Genomic DNA, 16087 nt, shown 5'->3' with positions numbered 1-16087 from the left:
GGAAAAAATTGATATTTGATTGAAAAAGAAAAGAAGAAAGTTTGTAGTTGTGAGAGCTAAAGTTATGCAAAGATCGAGGGACGCGATACCGATATTAATTTATAACTTATTAAATAAGTCTAGATGTTGTTATGATTCTCCTACGGGTCTTATCAGTTCAGACCTTTTCAGATCCATTAAGAGATTTTTTGAAAAAGAAACAAACGGGCTTAATGGGCTGAATCTGAATCATTCATATTCAGACTTAAAAATCACACACACTTAATTGATTGAATCTGAATGATTAAGATTTAGATTTTCATTAAGTGCAAACAAATGAGGTCTAAATACTTTTTTTCCATTTAATTTGAAAGTTATATAATAGGGGTTGATAATTAAATTGTGTTTTAAAGAAAAAGACTAGATATATTTAATAATATCTATTTAAATTGGTCTCATTAAAAATCTTAATAAGAAAAATTTGGTGGGACGAAATCTTGTAAAGGTAAAACAGTACAATTCGTATAAACTTTCCCTAAGGAAAAAATCGGCGTGACAAAACCTTGAAGTTTTGAATTTTAATCGTGCATTATCTTCTCCAAAATTGCACTTGATTGAGGTTTGATGAATAAATAAGTTATATTATCATTGGAACAAAATTATTGCACGTTTATATCAACATTCTTTTGAAATCATGTGAAGAGAAAAGTTTTGGTGAAGTGTGTTGCGTCTTATTTCTTTTTATTAATTCTCACTTTACTTGGATTATGCATGTTGCATTATCTTCGTATAAGTCTAGAGTATTTTGTCACATTTCAAAATGCATTTTTCTCAAATGAGATGTATTCAAATTGCTTCATGAATAGCTATTTCAACATGATTTGATGAAGTAGTAATGATAGACTATTGACTATTTTATAAATCACCAAGATATAACAGTATCCCCGTATGAATATGTAGCTTATTTGAGATTGAACTTTGTGCGAATCAAATATATTTTACATCAATGTAACCAACAAAATTGGTTTCTTTGATTCCATTTCAGTGTCCCTTGGGAGGAGTGATAACGCCAGTACTTTCAACAAAATGGCATGCGACTAGAAAATAAATAAAACCTTAGAGACTGATAATAATTGAACGAAACAAGCAATTTGTAGAATCAATAAATTTGTTTCATTAGTTAGATTGTAATCATAATATAAAACAAACTACATCATATAAAATCACAGTATATGATTCTACCTTGTTTTAAAATATCATTCTCAATGTTTGGTGGTTGAATCTTCTTAAATTTTTTTATTTTTCTTGACTACTTCAAGAAGAAGATGGGGGTGGGGGTCTTTTGTTTTTTAATAAAGAGAAAAATCTCATTGGACGGCCCTATTTGGTAAGTGCAATAAAATCATATGAGATAAAGTTAAAGTTTTATTTGGACTATAAACTAATAGGCCAATTTTTGTATTTGAAAAATATAAATCATAATATGAAATTCTCAAATCAAGATTTTTGAACAATTGAAAATTTCATCTCATAATTTACAATCACGAAATAAAATCATATGTCCGAATATTGATTTTATCTCAACTCCAAACACTTGCTTAAGGTCTAAAGTGTACATTATAGTCCTATCAATTGTGTTCCTTTTTTATTTTATATAAGAATATATCACTTATTTGATTTACATAAATCTCTCTCGATTTAATCACATAAATAATTTAATTTAATCTTCTTTAAATTATTTTTCTTATTCACCAATCAAACGATCTAGAGTTAGTATTAAGGTTTGGCCACAACTTTATTCTACCAAACTATAGTATGGTTCAATTCAAGAATCAATGAAAAATGGGGACCAAATTAATGTGTGGGCAAATAATAGTATATAATTGCTAACTGCAACTTGGGAGATGATTTATTGTCCCTTTTGACACTACACTATGCTTAATCTTGTCACACTATTATAAAGTTTTGAACAATTGTTGTTTTTTTCTTTTTACAATTCAAATAATCAATTGTTGTTTTTTTCTTTTTACAATTCAAGTAATCTACCAAAGATGATTAAAAATGCTTTTAATTCTGGAAATTACATAAGGTGCCCCTTAAATGTAGTGAGCTTAATTTTTTTGTCTTTAGTAAAAAAATTATTAAAGAATGATCTTCCTTCCACTTTAAGCAGAGTAAAGATACATTTCAAAGAGAAATGCATACTTTATATAAGGAGATTGTCCGTATTATATAAGAGGAGTACATTATAATTCGTGTTTAATTTTATTTTTTATTGAATTAAAAAAGTTTGATCGATAAGTGTTATATCTTTTTAGGATAACTTTATGATAGTGTATTATATTTTGTTATGAACATATGCTTATTTTGGGATATTGTGTAAATGATTGAGACAATTTTGATAGATTTTACAACTTATGAAAATTTATCTTTATGAGCAAAAAATGCAACTTAAAATTTCAAATTGAATGTCCAAACAAAAGCTTTAATTTCATTACATATTTCATCTTGTATACTATGTATTATACATTATATATTTCATATAAATTATACATATATATTTGTTCTTATTTGGTTTTACATGTACTCTTTTTAAAATTAATTTAGACACCTTCTTTTCAGTTCTCATTAGGACCTACAATTTGCAGTAATGTGGGTCACTTTGGCCATTGCAATTGCTTTTAAAAAAATAATGTTAAAATGAGCAGGGTTAGAGGAAAAAAGAATTATAACATATGCAATATGCATAATACTTGCCTTGAACATTTAATTTATATCATTTAATTATTATCAGTTAATATATATTCTTATCTCAAATGACAAATTAGCTCATGAAAATATAATCTACTTATATTACAAGACGTTTAAAAGATATATAAGTCGCTTTTACCTATATCAATTACTTTTAACAAATGGAATGACACCTATTTATATATGAGTAAAAAATTAATCTAATCCTAGAGAGGACATAGCTTAGTGCTTTGTCCATTTTTGGCCTTGAATTAAAGGGAATCTAAAGCAACTCCAAGTGCAAATATATCATAATCATCAAGACTAAAAATACTACTTTTGCACTCACAATAACCCTTGCAACTACATGACTCATCCCATGATCTTCTCAACTTATTAATTTTTGTAGTTGTCTCATTTACTTTAACCTTCATTGCTATCTTCACTGCTGGAGGTTTCACATCTTCATTAATATTCTTTGAAGTAGTCATGAATATTGCCCACTCCTCTATCTCCATTCTTGTTGACTCAAATACTCTTCTCCATGGAATTTCAACTTTTCCCAAGAGTTGTGAGCCACCAATATTCTTCCTAAGAAGAGGAACATATCTTCTTGATCGTAGCTCGAAATTGATTGTTCCTTGCTTCATCATGTTAATGGAGTCTTGAGTTCCCATGCAATCTAATGAGAAAGATTCATCCCAAAACAAGTTTGATTTTGATGAGATCTCTTGAGTGTTTAGCTTAAATCTTTGGTTGTTGTTTCCTGTTGGAAGATAACATCTAACAAACAAGTTGTTTTTTCCTAATGAACTTATTTGTTCTATGTTTCTTGCTCTTATGATTTGTATTTCACAACTTATAGATGAAAAATCATGAGTATTCTCCATGAAAAATTAATTAAATTAGAATCTTTGTTTGATGGGGTTGTTTTGTTTACTTGAAAGAATATGGTTTAGTTTAATTTGTTTTTGTGATGGGAGACATTTAGTAATTAGTGGGGGTATTTATAGTTTGGAAAATGCTTATTTAATAAATTTGGACAGTGGAAGGAAAGTTTTAGGAAAGTGGAATTACTTTATGAAGAAATTAAGGTGCAAGTAGCTAGCTAAAACTAGGATTATGTTTTTTATAAAACAAGTTAAAAAGAAAACCACCCACCCAATGAGAATTAGTGCTAATCTATGAAAGATTTGATGAGATTGCCTTTGTAAAAAATTTACAAAAAACTCTTCAATATCTTGAAAGGATAAAAAAAAAGCATGAAACAACTCTTTGGATAAGTATTAATTAATGAGGTTGAATGCAAGTTGATGTGTCAATTAGGAGCTTAGTGGGTTGATTGAATCTCCAAAATGTTGTTAGAATATGACATTACTACTTAATATGTGACTTAATTATATTATGTATAACAAAATATAAGATAAGAATATTTGATGGAGATAAAGTAAATCTTTTGAGAATCATGTAAAAGATTGCCTTTGTGAAAATTTCTTAAAAGAATCTTTTGGACTCTTGAAAGGTAGGGCTTTAGGGGTTGATATGGAAGTAGGGGTGGTATCAAGGATAAGTTTAACCTTAAAATTTTTTGTGCATTTAATAAGAAATACTCCTAGTTATTAAAGAGCTTAGGATAGGGTTTTCGTTTGCATAGTTTGGTAGTCATTTCATAGACAAAACTATTTATCATTCTCATTGATCATCATTCTATGATATTAATATTAATTTGCATAATTTCATTTATTAATTAATTTGCAAAATCAATTTAAAATTCGGGAAAAATATTTAGAAAATACTTGTTTCTTTCAAACAGATATTTCTTCTCAACATACATGAACCTTTCTGAAAGTTTAGTTTGCACCTCTTCAATCCAGATCGTTGGCTATAAATAGTTATCTTCTTATGTGTATATTTTCTTACGAATACAAATATCGAGTCTTCGTGTGATTAGTTACCGACTTTTGAATTCACTGAAGTTATTGAGGTTTGAGGTAGCACTTCTTCTTTAACATGTATATTCATTTTATCTTGGGAGGAAGCTAAGTATTCCATAGCCTTATATATCGAGGGATAAAATTTCTCAAGGAGTCATAGTGAATTTTGTTGTGTTGAATATTTTCTACTTTCTAGATTACTTTGATTTTTCTTGTATAATATTTTGAACATCAACTAACAACACCCTTAATTACCCCTTTATCATCCCACCTCCTCCTACTCATATAATATTTTGTTAGATTACGTATAAATATTTTTGAAATAGATTTTTTAGCTCACTTGTCAAATACTAGAAAACTAAGAAACAAAACTTTTTTTTTCAAGAAAACCTTTTGTAGGGAAATACTTTAATTTATTTGAAAATATTCTCCACCCTACCAAACAGACCCTCAATCATGTGTTGCTTAAATTGAAAAAGTAAAGTCTAAGATTCACTTTAAGGAAACTCATGAAAACAATATCTCTAAAAACATTTGTATTTTATCAAAACCATGAATTATGAAATATAAACTACAAAACATTCAAGAATCTAACTAATTCATCGAAGAATGTCACTCAAAAAAATTAATCTCATCTAGGGCAACACCTTAGTGCTTTGCCCCTTTTGTCCCTTAAAACTAAAGGACATCTAAAGCAGCTCCAAGTGCAAATATTTCACAATCATCAGCACTAAAAATACTATTACTATTACATCCACAATAACCCTTGCAACCACATGACTCATCCCATGATCTTCTCAACTTATTAATTTTTTTAATTGTCTCATTTACTTTAACCTTCATTCCTATCTTTACTTCTTGTGGTTTCACATCTTCATTAATATTCTTTGAAGTAGGCATAAATATTGCCCACTCCTCTATCTCCATTCTTGTTGACTCAAATACTCTTTTCCATGGAATTTCAAATCTCCCCAAGACTTGTGAGCCACCAATATATCTTCTTGATCGTAGCTCGAAAACGATTGTTCCTTGCTTCATCATGTTAATGGAGTCTTGAGTTCCCATGCAATCCAATGAGAAAGATTCATCCCAAAACAAATTGGATTTTGATGAGATTTCTTGAGTGTTTAGCTTAACTCTTTGATTGTTGTTTCCTGTTGGAAGATAACATCTAACAAACAAGTTGTTTTTCCCTAATGAACTTTGGTTTATGTTTCTTAATCTTATGATTTTTATTTCACACTTAATAGATGAAACATTATCTTGAGTAGTAATAAATTTCTCCATAGAAAAATATGGTTGTACTTTTGATGGGGTTATTTTGGATGGTTTGTTTTGATGATGGGAAGCATTTAATTAGTGAGGTATTTATAGTTGGAAATTGTGCTAGCTTAGCTTCACCTTGGTTTAGTGGAAAGTGGTGTAATTAGCTAGCTAGCTAGGATTATAGTTATATATAATAATAATAATAATAATAATAATAAAATGGAGTGATAAAATATAAAAGAAAGAAAACCACCCAAGTCCCAACAATATTAGATGGAGCTAAAGTAAATCCTTTAATTTGAGAAAAATTCTTTAAATAACTCTTTGGACTCTTGAATGGTTAAAAAAAATGTGTGAAAGGATTTTTAGGATAAGTATTAATGATGTGGAATGCATTTAGATGAAATTTTAAACTAGGGTAGTGGGTTTGATATTGAAATTAGGAGCGGTATTAAGTTATTTAACCCATAAAATTATAACTCACTAAAATTTAAAGGCTATTAAATTCCTTTTAAAATGAGAAAAATAACTAATGAACGTTGAAAAATAAACACTTTTAAATCATAAACAGCCCTCTAAACTTATCTGTTTCCTTAGCTTTCACACCTAATCTTTGACTTGTGTTTAGAGCACTTAAATTGCTCAAAAAACGTATCAATTAAACATTTTTTTAATAATCAACCAAAAATATGAAGGTAATGGCATGTCAAATTGATAAATTAATTAATGATATGTAACAAAAATTAATTGATCACTACGAGAAAACTGTGAATTACTTAGGAATTTTTCTGGGATTAGTATGAAAATTCGCAGTGACTTATTTTTCTGCAAATTTTCATACTAATTTCTGAGAAAATCCCTATGTAATTCGCGGTTTTCTTGTAGTGGATATAGTGTGTTAACTTTACGCTGTAGATTTAGTCAAAAAAATCACAGATTATTTTAGTCACTTCTCAGTTTTCACACATCATTTAGGTTTCAGACTCAATTAAAAGAGTGTTAAAAGGTGTCTATCAAAACTTATTCGATAAAAATTACGCAGTTTTTACGAGAATTCTTAATTTTTTTTTTATTAGATCCCCTCAACGCAAAAATTGACCCCATATTCCCCACACTCCTACGTACTCTCCATTATATTTCACCTCATAATACTTGCCGAACTTATAGAAAATATTTTTGCTAATTTATCGAACATATATATATATATATATATATATATTATCAACTTATATTTTAAAAAAATATTTTTCTTCCTAACAAACCCACCCTAATTTTCAGTTTTTCACTATTAATGTGGTCCAAATAATTAACATTTACTAGAAGCATATAATGCAATCTGACTGCTGTTTAGTTTTTTTTTTCTCACTAATGTGCTTAGATGTCATTACCCACAGAAATTAAATGGTGATCCATGATAAATGGCTTGTAAAAATGTATTCCACTTTTGTAAAGCTAACCCCAACACCAAAAAGTTATATTTGAATATTTACAATGCAGAAGAAAAATATAGTTTTAATAGTAGGCATTTGACAATGTAATTTGGAGTTTAATTTTAATTTAAAATTAGTATTGTTTGTTTAGAATATTTGAACAAAACAATTATATTTAAAAAAATTCGATTCAAATCTCATATCCCACTAAAAGGTAGAATTTCAATTTCAAGTTTGTGATTTCAATTTTTAAAAATAAATTTGAATCATGAATTTATATTTTATACATTAAAAAAAAAGATCAACAATGTGAATAGATTGTTTGTACCATGTTGGAGAATTATATTAAAGAATAGCTAGTAGCTGTTATTGTCGATTTATTGGACTAACGGATGCTTGTAAAATTATGTGTATATGAAAGTTTGTAAGAATATGTGTTGGGCTTTGTGGAGGCTTGTGAGCCGGCCCGACCCATTACTGACACCCTAGGTTAACCATTTGGCTTTCCTATAAATATGATCCTTGTATTTGTAATTCCATAGCAGCACAAGTGAAATAAAAATCCTCCTGTTACAGTCGTGGAGTAGGGAAACCGAACCACGTTAAATTCTTGTGTGTCCCGTTTGTGTTCCGTTTCTCTTTTCTCTAGATTATTTGTGTGTGTTGTGTGTTTAATTCCCAACAATTGGTATCAGAGCGAGGTTTCAACAACATTGTAACACAAACTGTGAGAAATTGTCACCTAGGGTTCTTGTGTGAAGAACTGTGTGCAGGGAGGAGTAGCCGCCGTTACCGTGTGGGTAACCTCAAGCAGCAGCCGGCTAGGAGAACCGCGCAGGGTGCGAACAGCCGTCGTCCGTGTGCTGTCCGTCGCGCCGTTCCGTTGGCCGCCGCGTCGAGGAGCCTCAGATCCAGCCGCGAGCGTCCAGATCGTGAGCATCGTCCAAATCGCCGCCCGCTGTCTGTAGACGCCGTTAAGGGAATTGCCGAAGTCCTTTGAGATGGCAGAAGATGGGAAGTTCCGAATTGAGAAGTTCGATGGTACAGATTTCAGTTGGTGGAAGATGCAGATTGAAGATTTGCTGGTTCAGAAAGATTTGGACGTAGTGTTGGGTGACAAGCAAGGAAAATTGTCTGATGCAGAGTGGGCAGTTTTGGATCGGAAAGCTATGTCAGTTATCCGACTCTCGTTGACCAAGAATGTTGCGTTCAACATTCTTAAGGAGAAGACAGCGAAAGGCATCTTGGAAGCCTTGTCTAACATGTACGAGAAGCCATCTGCAGCAAACAAAATTTTTCTGATTAGAGAGTTGGTGAACACAAAGATGAAGGAAGGCAGTTCAGTTACCGAGCACATCAACTCATTGAATTCGATCTTAGCCAGACTTTTGTCAGTTGGCATTAAGTTCGATGATGAAGTTCAAGCTTTACTACTGTTATCATCATTGCCTGACAGTTGGTCCGGAACGGTTACAGCAGTTGCCAGTTCAGTGGGACCTAATGGATTCACCTTTGAGAAGATTCGTGATCTCGTTCTTGGCGAGGATGTCAGAAGAAGGAGTTCTGGAGAATCATCAGGTGATATGCTAAACGTCGTCAGAGGCAGAGGAAATAACAGAGGTAGTGGGAGCAGGAACCGAAGAAGGAGTCAGTCAAAGGCTCGGGATGGCTCAGGTGTAACATGTTGGAACTGCAAGGAGGTGGGGCATTTCAGGAATCAATGCCAGAAAGACAAACAAGTCAACATTGCAGAAGACAGCGTCAACGAGGATTTGTTTATCTGTTGCGCGGAGAGCAATGTGGATTCCTGGGTCATGGATTCTGGTGCTTCTTTTCACGCTACCCACAGCAGTGAAGCATTGCAGAATCTGGTTATTGGAGACTTTGGAAAGGTAAGGCTTGCAGACGATAGAGCTCTTGATGTTACGGGCATGGGTGACATGGTGCTGAAGACGCCAGTCGGTTTCTGGACCTTGAAGGATGTCAGAGTTGTTCCAAGCTTGACGAAAAGTTTGATTTCTGTTAGGCAGTTGGATGAACAGGGACATCATGTGAAGTTCGGAAATGGGCAGTGGAAGGTCGTGAGGGGCAATCTTGTCATGGCTCGTGGAACAAAAAGAGGATCGTTGTATATTGTCGGATTACCGTCTGAGGGAGTGACCGTCCCAGTTCAGAAGAAAAACAAAGTCCGGTTCACAGAATCTCGTGGGCAGAAGAAGGTTGTCTTTGCAAGAAAGAAACCCAGAGCCACAGGTCAGATTCAGGATGAACGAGCAAGGAAAGGTTCAGGAAGACCAGTCAGAGGCGTTTGTGGCAGTGGGAGCACCGGCCGTGCTTCAGCCAAGGCTCCTAGAAGACAGTGGGTCAAGAGAACCAGTATTCCAGCTGTTGATACGTCTCCAGAAAATTTCTTGCTGAGTATGGAGAGTGTTTGTTCTCAGGGAGTTCTAGGATCCGGCAGTTCGTGTCTCAAGTGGGAGCCGGTAGGGACCGAGGACGAGTCAAGGGCAGTTTCAGCCGTGACTGATGTGTTGAAGCTTCGGGGAGCTTCAACGGGCCTTTCAGTTGACTGATGAGAAGGCCGCTGTAGCAGGAGAGAGTTGAAAAAGATTACTAGACATACAAGTGTTCTAAGTGGATGACAGTTGAAATTCTTCAAGCCTCCAAGTGGGAGATTGTTGGGCTTTGTGGAGGCTTGTGAGCCGGCCCGACCCATTACTGAAACCCTAGGTTAACCATTTGGCTTTCCTATAAATATGATCCTTGTATTTGTAATTCCAGAGTAGCACAAGTGAAATAAAATCCTCCTGTTACAGTCGTGGAGTAGGGAAACCGAACCACGTTAAATTCTTGTGTGTCCCGTTTGTGTTCCGTTTCTCTTTTCTCTAGATTATTTGTGTGTGTTGTGTGTTTAATTCCCAACAATATGTAATTTTAAATATTCATTTATGAAAAAGATATGTGATTTACGATACCTTAAAATATTTCGATACTTTTGTTAGGATCGAATATAAGTAGGTGTGTAAATGCAGAAGCTAGCAAAGCAAACTTCGAAAGATCACGAGTAAGAAGACAACGAGAAATATTCTAAAAGACACAAAGATTTAATGTGGTTCGGTCAATCGACCTACGTCCACAAAGGAGATGAACAATCCACAATAAATATGAGAGTACAATATACAGAGAGAAACAACCTCAACCAATTCACTCGTAATACTTGGGAGGTTCACACAAGTGATAACGTATCAAGCTTGTGACCCATAAATTCTCTCCCTAACCAAAACTCTCAAAGCCTTTAAGACTACATTGTGAATGCTGATTAAGTTAGAAGGAACATGCCTCTATCTATAGAGTCCTAAACTTTTTTTTTACCAGAAAAAAGATTAGTCAATCCAAAACCTTTTCCTAAAAGAAAAATCTATTTTTGGTAAGAAGTTTAGGGCAAATAAAACCTAATAACTTTTTGTGAACTATGATATACCTATTTCATAAGATTATAAAAAGGAAAAACTTTAATAATTTTTGCGAATCATAGAATTTTTATATTTGTGAAAAAAATGACTTTTGAAATTAAATTTATGATTAAACAAATTACAATTTCAGATTAACGTGATTTGAAATTATGGCCAAACGGGCCCAAATATGGCATAAACAAATGTATACTTATTAATGGGATGTTTATTAAAATAATAAAAATAGAAACATTGAGAATATCCTAAAACACTATCATAGAACCATTGATAAGATTCTGACTCATTTAAATGCATAAAACTGATTTGCATAGATTTACATCTTCATGTGTTGAGAAATCAACTAGTTGGCAAGTAGATCAATGATCTTAAATCTAATATTAAATAAAAATCACTATATTACTTTTTAAAAAGGAGAAAGCAGACTATAGAGTCATATATATAAAACTAATACATAAATTTAACACCACTGTGGATTTGTATTGGTGGCAAAGGCGGATCTAGGATTTGAAGGTCGAGGGTGTCATAATGTTTAAGTAAGATAAAAAGACTGGTTGTTTTAATTTTGAATTAAAATTCAGGTTATTAATTTTATTTTATTTTATAAACAAATTGATCAAATGTGCATATAGTAATATTTTCTTTTAGATATTATGTGATCAGAGATAACTAAACAATTCAATTTTTATTTTATTTTGGAAATTAAATGTCTTATTCGCTGAAACTTTGAGAGAAAAAAAAGTCATGTTGAAATTTGATCTTGTACAAACCATCTAATAATACTAACATAATATATTTATCTTCCATTGACTTTTTGTGTTGTTGGAGATATATAGTTGGGAAATAATAAAAATTGTAGTTCAGCCTATTCATTTTACTTAGTAAAAACGTCGGTGGAAATTGAAAGAACCTAAATTTAAAAAAAAAACATTTTTGAAACTTATATTTTTTCTAAAAACTATTATTCAAATATATTCTTAATAATATTTATTTGACGCTCATAATTCAGTACTCACTAATTGATAAAATAAAATAAATACGTTACACTCAAATCAATAGTTTAATAATTAGTGCAAGAGAAAGTAAAAAAAAAACAAAAATAAATTATGAAAAGGGGTCAATTTGAATTAATAAAGAATTATAAATAAATATGAATGAATGGAGAAAAAGAAAAGAAAAGAAAAAACGGAGCAAGTAAAAAAATTAAATATTGTTGCTGGGGGGAGGGGGGGGGAGGGGGGCAGACTTTCTCCTTTGCCAGTTGGGTTATTTCATTTTATAGTCACTGGATGGCAACAGTATTATATATTTAATTATTATACATATATACATGTGTATACAACGTTTTTTCCGAAAACACTGGATGCCGTGGCACCCCATCCGTACACCTAAATCCGACCCTGATTTGTGGTGCAATAGGACTGTTTTATCTTTAACCAGAGATCTCGAAAACATGTTTTGGATATGAAGAAAATCTTATTAGAAGTGTCATCTCTAAATGAACCTTGCGGTGCGTAATTTAAATTTTATCAAGACTTGGATATACTCCAAACATCGAATAAAAGAAAATAATCTAAATTTAACAATGGTTGAACTTACTATCTTAAAGGATATTGGATACTAGACTTTGTGAATTCCTTAACCACTATTATCAAGTGATTAGAATATTTGCTTGGCACTCATTTATTAGACAAGAGGGTGAGATATAGTCCTTTACAAATTTGTTTTAGTTTTATGATATTTTTATTTTTATACATAAGAAAATTGAAAATACTATTTTCTTCTATTTAATTTGTACGTAATTGTAAAGAGTTGTATTCATGGCCATAAAAAATAAGAGAAAAGAATATGTTATCCAAGACCACATTTTATTTAAGTTTAAAGATGTTATTGCATAAGGCAAAAAAGAAATAAAGAATTTGGCTTGATAGCTCAGATTTTGTCCATCAATTTTTTTTAGCCATTCCTAAAAACTCCGTTAGATAATCTCAATATTCTGCCTATGAAAAGGTCTATGAGGGCTAGGGTGGCTTGGGTGAAGTCATGACAGAACATGACGTTTGCTTATTGTTCTTAATTAAGAAATAAAATTATATTTTTACTATCAGTTATTTCTTTTGACATAATGATAAACGTTTAATTCTAACAAAATATTATCTTTTTTACTTTATTAATGTTCAAACCCCTAATTTTAAAATTAAAAAATACAAAATATTTATCATCTGAACAACTCCTTCAATAGCATTATAGATTTGTTAGAATCACTTAGAAAAAAGTTGTTGAAATAGTAATAAAAATAGGCCGTGTAGCAATCCAAACTCTTTGGACTCAACAAAGAAAGATTATTGTATATGATAATTAATAGCCGTAAAAATAAGGGAAAATTATATAAAATAGCAAACTAATAATCTAAATTAAATGGAATAGCTAGGGTTTGATTTAATTGTGCTCCATAGCAAACATTATCTAAAATTTGCCAGCGTCTCTCTCCCAGGAATCTCGCTCGCCACTCTCCATTCTCGCTCGCCTCTCTCGCTTTATACACAGAAGTGTATAATTCTGTTTCTGTTTTGTATAAAGCGAGAGAAAATTGTATATACACATGCAAAAATGTATATCTTCGTGTTATACACTTAATTATACAATTTACAAACATTTTACTTCAAAAATTGTAGAGAAAAAGGCCAACGAATTATACAATTTAGGCCAGCGAATTATACACTTTTATATGTATAGCGAATTATACAGTTTTTATATTTGCTATGGAGCGCAATTATGCAAAGTTTGCTATATTATACAAATATGAATTTTTTATTTGCTATATGTGAAAGTTGCCCTAAAAATAAAGTGCAAAAAGAAAATATTAATTAATTAGCCTTAATGCATATCCTGTTTGTCAACTTATTCTCCAAAACAACGTTGCCCATACGTTAATTTAATTTTAAATACTTAATTAGTTAGGCACTTCATTTTGTAGTCAAGGTAACAATTTTCTTATTGATTTTTATTTTTAAGTACTTAAGAATTATTTTATAAAATTTTCCACATCACTTCTCCTTTTAATTTAAAGGGAAAAGAATCGGAACTCCTAAATCAAAGGCAGCCTAGGTATCGTTCGATTCTTGTTGTAAGTAAATAATATTGTGATTATATTTATATTTTAATGAAGCTCTAACATAAAATAAGTGAATTTTATTTATCCAGATTTATCAATAAAAAAAAGATTTGATATTCAAATAAGATCAAAAGTTTTACATCAAAAAGTTCATTAATTTCAAATAATATATAGTAAAATTTTGACCATACTTACATTAATAGAATTTTCTTATGTTTGAGTATTTAATATTTTCAAAAGATGAGCCAATTATATTTATAAAATATATGCTTAGAATTTGAAAAATAATTAAATTAACCGTGATAGGAATTCACATCAAGGATCCGTGGCGCAATGGTAGCGCGTCTGACTCCAGATCAGAAGGTTGCGTGTTCGATTCACGTCGGGTTCAATTCCCCGATTCATAATATGATCCAATTTTTTTTTTTTAAATAGGAGTTTTTTTTAGATATTTTGGAGACTTGTCTTTCATTATTTAATTTTAACGTGGGCGTTCAATCCTTTTTCTCCCCCGAAATATTAGGAGATTTTTAGATATTTTGGAGACTAGTCTTTAATTTGTCTAATTTTAATGCGGGCGTTCAATCCTTCTTTTTTTAAAAAAAAAATACATCAGGAGTTTTTCTAGATATTTTGGAGACTTATTCTAAATCTATCTTTTGTTTAATGCGGAATTCTTACGTAAATGTATAGACAAAAAAAAAAGAGAAATTTTCACAAGTAACCACTATAATAAACTTAATTATGTTCCATCGATATAACTTGCATATTTATTCCCCAATTCATAACGGTCCAATCCTTTTTCTTTTTTTTCTTTCAACATTGGGAACTTTTTAGATATTTTAAAGACTTTGTCTTTAATTAACTAGCTTTAATGTCTTTTTCCCTTAAATATTAGGAGCTTTTTAGATACTTTGAAGACTTGTTTTTAATTTATTTAATTTTAACACTGGCGTCTAATCCTTTTTTCTTTATATAAAAAAATAAGAGCTCTTTAGATATTTTGATGATCTATCTTTAATTGTTCTTTCTATTTTTTTTTAATTCGGACTTCCTACATAGATATATAGATTTTAAAAAATGAGGATTTTTCGCAAGTAGCCACTATAATAAACTCAATTATGTTTCATAAATACAGTTTGCATATTTATTCCCTAATCGGTAACGGTCTAATCCTTTTTCTTTTCTTTTTTTTCAACATTGGCAGCTTTTTAGATATTTTGGAGACTTGTTTTTAAATTATCCAATCTTAATGCGGGTGTCCAATCCTTTTTTTTCTTAAAATATTAAGAGCTTTTTAGACATTTTCAAAGACTTATCTTGAATTTTTCTATTTTTAATGAGCGTTTCTTACATGGATGTACAGACAAAAAAGAATAGAATACTTTTCATAGATAATCACTGTAAGAAACTTAATTATGTTTCATAAATATAATTTGCATATTTATTCCCTGATCCATGACGGTCCAACCCTTTTTCCTTTTTTAAACAATTGGAACTATTAAGATATTTTGAAAACTTATCTTTAATTTATCTAATTTTAATGCAGCATCCAACCCTTTTTTTTCGTTAAATATTGGGAGCTCTTTAGATATCGTGGATAATTTGTCTTTAATTTATCTATTTTTAACGCAGGCTTCTTACATAAATGTATAAGCAAAAAAAAATGAGAAATTTTCACAAACAGCCACTATAATAGACATTATGTTTCAATCCCTTTTAAAGCAATTTTTCCCTGGTGTGACCTATAAACGAAAGGGAAAAGGGTCTGATATACCCCTCAACTTTGTCATTTGGAGCTGATATACCCCTCGTTATAAAAGTGGTTCATATATGCCCTTACCGTTATACAAACGGCTCACATATACCCCTGCTGTTACAAAATGGCTCACATATACCCTTCATTTAACGGAAGTTAAAAAATTAGTTTTAAATTAGTTTTAAATTTATATTTATTACTTCTAATTCATTTTTAAAAAATTATTTAGGGATATATATGATTCTTCTATCAAAGTTCAAGGTATATTTTAATTTTTTTCATACATAAATTATTTTTTGACTTCTTTTATTATAATTATTTGAGTTTCTTATTCTTATTTTATTTTCTTCTTTCATTCCTTAGTTTAAAGGAAAAAAATTTAAACTATTATTTTTATGTGTATT

General features: G+C 30.9%; 2 protein-coding genes and 1 non-coding gene across 3 annotated transcripts; 1 reads left to right on the top strand and 2 right to left on the bottom strand.

Annotated features, from left to right (window-relative positions):
- Positions 1–2842: 2842 nt before the first annotated feature.
- On the bottom strand, positions 2843–3706 carry LOC107017388. The gene has a single exon (XM_015217630.2). The coding sequence runs from the start codon at positions 3597–3599 to the stop codon at positions 2982–2984; it is 618 nt and encodes a 205-aa protein (XP_015073116.1). The 5' UTR covers positions 3600–3706; the 3' UTR covers positions 2843–2981.
- Positions 3707–5164: 1458 nt separating this feature from the next.
- Positions 5165–5960, bottom strand: LOC107017409. Its single transcript, XM_015217648.2, has one exon. The coding sequence runs from the start codon at positions 5928–5930 to the stop codon at positions 5322–5324; it is 609 nt and encodes a 202-aa protein (XP_015073134.1). The 5' UTR covers positions 5931–5960; the 3' UTR covers positions 5165–5321.
- Positions 5961–14243: 8283 nt separating this feature from the next.
- On the top strand, positions 14244–14315 carry TRNAW-CCA. Its single transcript has one exon. It is a non-coding gene; the product is annotated as a tRNA-Trp (tRNA).
- The last annotated feature ends 1772 nt before the right edge of the window (positions 14316–16087 follow it).

The sequence above is a fragment of the Solanum pennellii genome, chromosome 4 (genome assembly GCF_001406875.1).
Source record: "Solanum pennellii chromosome 4, SPENNV200".
Taxonomy (NCBI): Eukaryota; Viridiplantae; Streptophyta; class Magnoliopsida; order Solanales; family Solanaceae; genus Solanum; species Solanum pennellii.
The sequence above is the reverse complement of the archived record's forward strand: the minus strand, read 5'-3'. Positions and strand labels throughout refer to the sequence as shown.